The 2,333-nt window shown below is 49.7% G+C and overlaps 1 protein-coding gene across 1 annotated transcript in view; it reads left to right on the top strand.

The window, feature by feature from the left end:
- The first annotated feature begins 491 nt into the window (after window positions 1-491).
- The window catches only part of LOC145340747 (homeobox protein Hox-D10-like), a 1,980-nt gene continuing 138 nt past the window's right edge, over window positions 492-2,333 (top strand). The window contains exons 1-2 of the mRNA XM_080185206.1: window positions 492-504; window positions 1,590-2,333. The exon at window positions 1,590-2,333 is cut by the window's right edge and continues 138 nt beyond it. Coding sequence (XP_080041332.1) covers window positions 492-504; window positions 1,590-1,867 — 291 coding nt within the window. The 3' untranslated portion in view covers window positions 1,868-2,333. The remainder of the gene's footprint in view (window positions 505-1,589) is intronic.

Here is a 2,333-nt window from a genome sequence, read left to right as displayed (position 1 = left end):
ACAGAACAGTTTTATTCGGTATTAACTCTCTCCTGAAACCTTTCATTTCTGATTGCCTCGCACAGATCGACACAAACTCTCACACAGACACACACACAATGAACAGAACATTGCTTAGTTTCTGGATTACTGGTCTAGCGATAAAACCAGTGGGCTATCGCCTATCTATCTGTCTGTCTGTCTATCCGTCTGTCTGTATATCTCTCTATCTGTGTTTATTTATGTGTGTGTGTCTCTGTCTGTCTCTCTCGCACTCAGTCTCTCTGTCTGTCTGTCTCTCTCTGTCTTTCTCCTGTCTCTCCCTCCCTCCCTTCCTTTCCCTCTGTCTCTCTGGGTCTCTTTCTCCCTCTGTCTCTCTCCCTCCCACACAGAGAAAGAGACAGAGAGAGATAGAGAAAGAGAGAGAGAGTGTGACGGGAAGGTAGGTAGAAAGAGACACAGAGAGAGACAAAGGGAAGAGATAGGGAGACAGAAAACGAGACAGACGAGAGATGGAGACACAAAGTGAGACTGAGACACAGAGAAAGAGACAGAGAGAAACAGGCAGAGAGAGAGAGAAACGGAAACAGAAAGAGAGAGAGGCAGACTGATACAAGTGAGAGAGAGAAAGAGAAATAGATAGACAGAGAGAGAGACAGAAAGAGACAGAGAAAGTGAGACAGGGAGAGACAAAGAGAGAGAGAGAACGGGACACAGAATGAGACAGAGAAATACAGGCAGACGGAGTGATAGAGAGGAAGATAGAATGAAAGACAGAAAGGGAGACTGGGAGAGAGACAGGGAGAGAGAGAAGGAGCCAGATAGAGAGAGGAGAAAGGCAGGAAGAGAGAGACAGAGGTGGTGAGACCAAGGGGGTGAAATAGAGAGACAAAGAAAGAAACAGAGAAAGGGAGTCAGAAAGAAAGAGACAGAGATGTAGAGAGAGACAGAGAAAGAGAGGGAGAGAGAGATATAGAGAGGGGCAGAGAGAGAAAGAGACAGAGAGAGAGACAGGCAGGGAGAAAGACATAGAGAGAGGGAGACAGAAAGAGACAGAGAGGGAGGGATGGAGAGACAGAGAGAAAGACATAGAGAGGGAGAGACATAGAGCGAGACAGAGAAAGAGACAGACAGAGAGGGGGACATAGAAAGCGAGAGAGAGAGACAGAGAGAGATGCAATTGAGAGAGAGAAAGAAATGGATAGAGAGAGACAGACAGACAAACGAAAAGAGATAGAAAGAGAGAGGGAGAGACAGAGAGATAGAGAGTCAGAGAGAGGGACATAAAGAGAGAGACAGAAAGACAGTGACAGAGACAGAGAGAGACAGCGAGAGACAGTGAGAGACAGAAACAGAGTGAGACATAGAAAGCGAGAGAGAGACAATTGAGAGAGAAAGAGATGGATAGAAGGAGAGATGCAGACAGACAGAAACGAAAAGAGATAGAAGGAGACAGAGGTAGAGACAGAGAGATAGAGTCAGAGAGAGAGAGATGCGGGGTTGGGGAGGGGGGCGGTGGGGCGAGTAGGAATGTCAAATCCTTGTGAGATGTGCAACAACAAGGACCAAAACACAAACACAAAGTCTTTCCCCCTTCTCTCTCTGGACAGAGGAGGTGAAGGGCGAGAGGGCGAGCGGCAACTGGCTGACGTCAAAGTGCGACCGGAAGAAGCGCTGCCCCTACACCAAGCACCAGACGCTGGAGCTGGAGAAGGAGTTCCTCTACAACATGTACCTCACCCGCGAGCGCCGCCTGGAGATCAGCCGGAGCATCGACCTGACCGACAGGCAGGTGAAGATCTGGTTCCAGAACCGGCGCATGAAGCTCAAGAAGCTAAGCCGGGATAACCGCACCCGGCAGCTCGCCAATAGCTACAACGCTTCCTGAAGCTGGAGAAACGTTTTCCGCTCCCGCCGCCGCTCCCCGCTCAGTCTGATGACGGAAAGACATTTCTCTCCCCCTCTTCTGGATTTTTATTTGCACTCAGAGAGAGAGAAGAAAAATTGAAGTTTCCTAAAAGGACGAAATTTTCCGCTCCCGCCGCAGCCACGTGTTTGTTTTCTTGACGGCGGCGAGACTTTCCGGTCCCGACCGCGACTTTTTTTAGTATGGCTCGTCCTCTCGCCTGGCAGGGGGTGGGGAGTGGATAGGTAGTGAAGGAGGACCGCCTCCTCCGACGGGGCCGGAAGACCCCGCCGGCGGGAAGGAACGGAAAATCCAACCCGACTTCATGCCGTGTACATTTTGTTAACTGTGTTAATTGTCTAACTTATTCTGTGCCACCCGGCTGTGGCATGTGGACATTTTCCGTGGCGTTTGGAGACACTTTGTAATCAGGAACTGTTAACACCAA

This window comes from Carcharhinus amblyrhynchos, unplaced genomic scaffold (genome assembly GCF_965287045.1).
Source record: "Carcharhinus amblyrhynchos unplaced genomic scaffold, sCarAmb.v2.hapA chromosome_1379, whole genome shotgun sequence".
Classification (NCBI taxonomy): Eukaryota; Metazoa; Chordata; class Chondrichthyes; order Carcharhiniformes; family Carcharhinidae; genus Carcharhinus; species Carcharhinus amblyrhynchos.
Note: the sequence above shows the minus strand (reverse complement) of the source record. Positions and strands in the feature narration are given on the sequence as shown.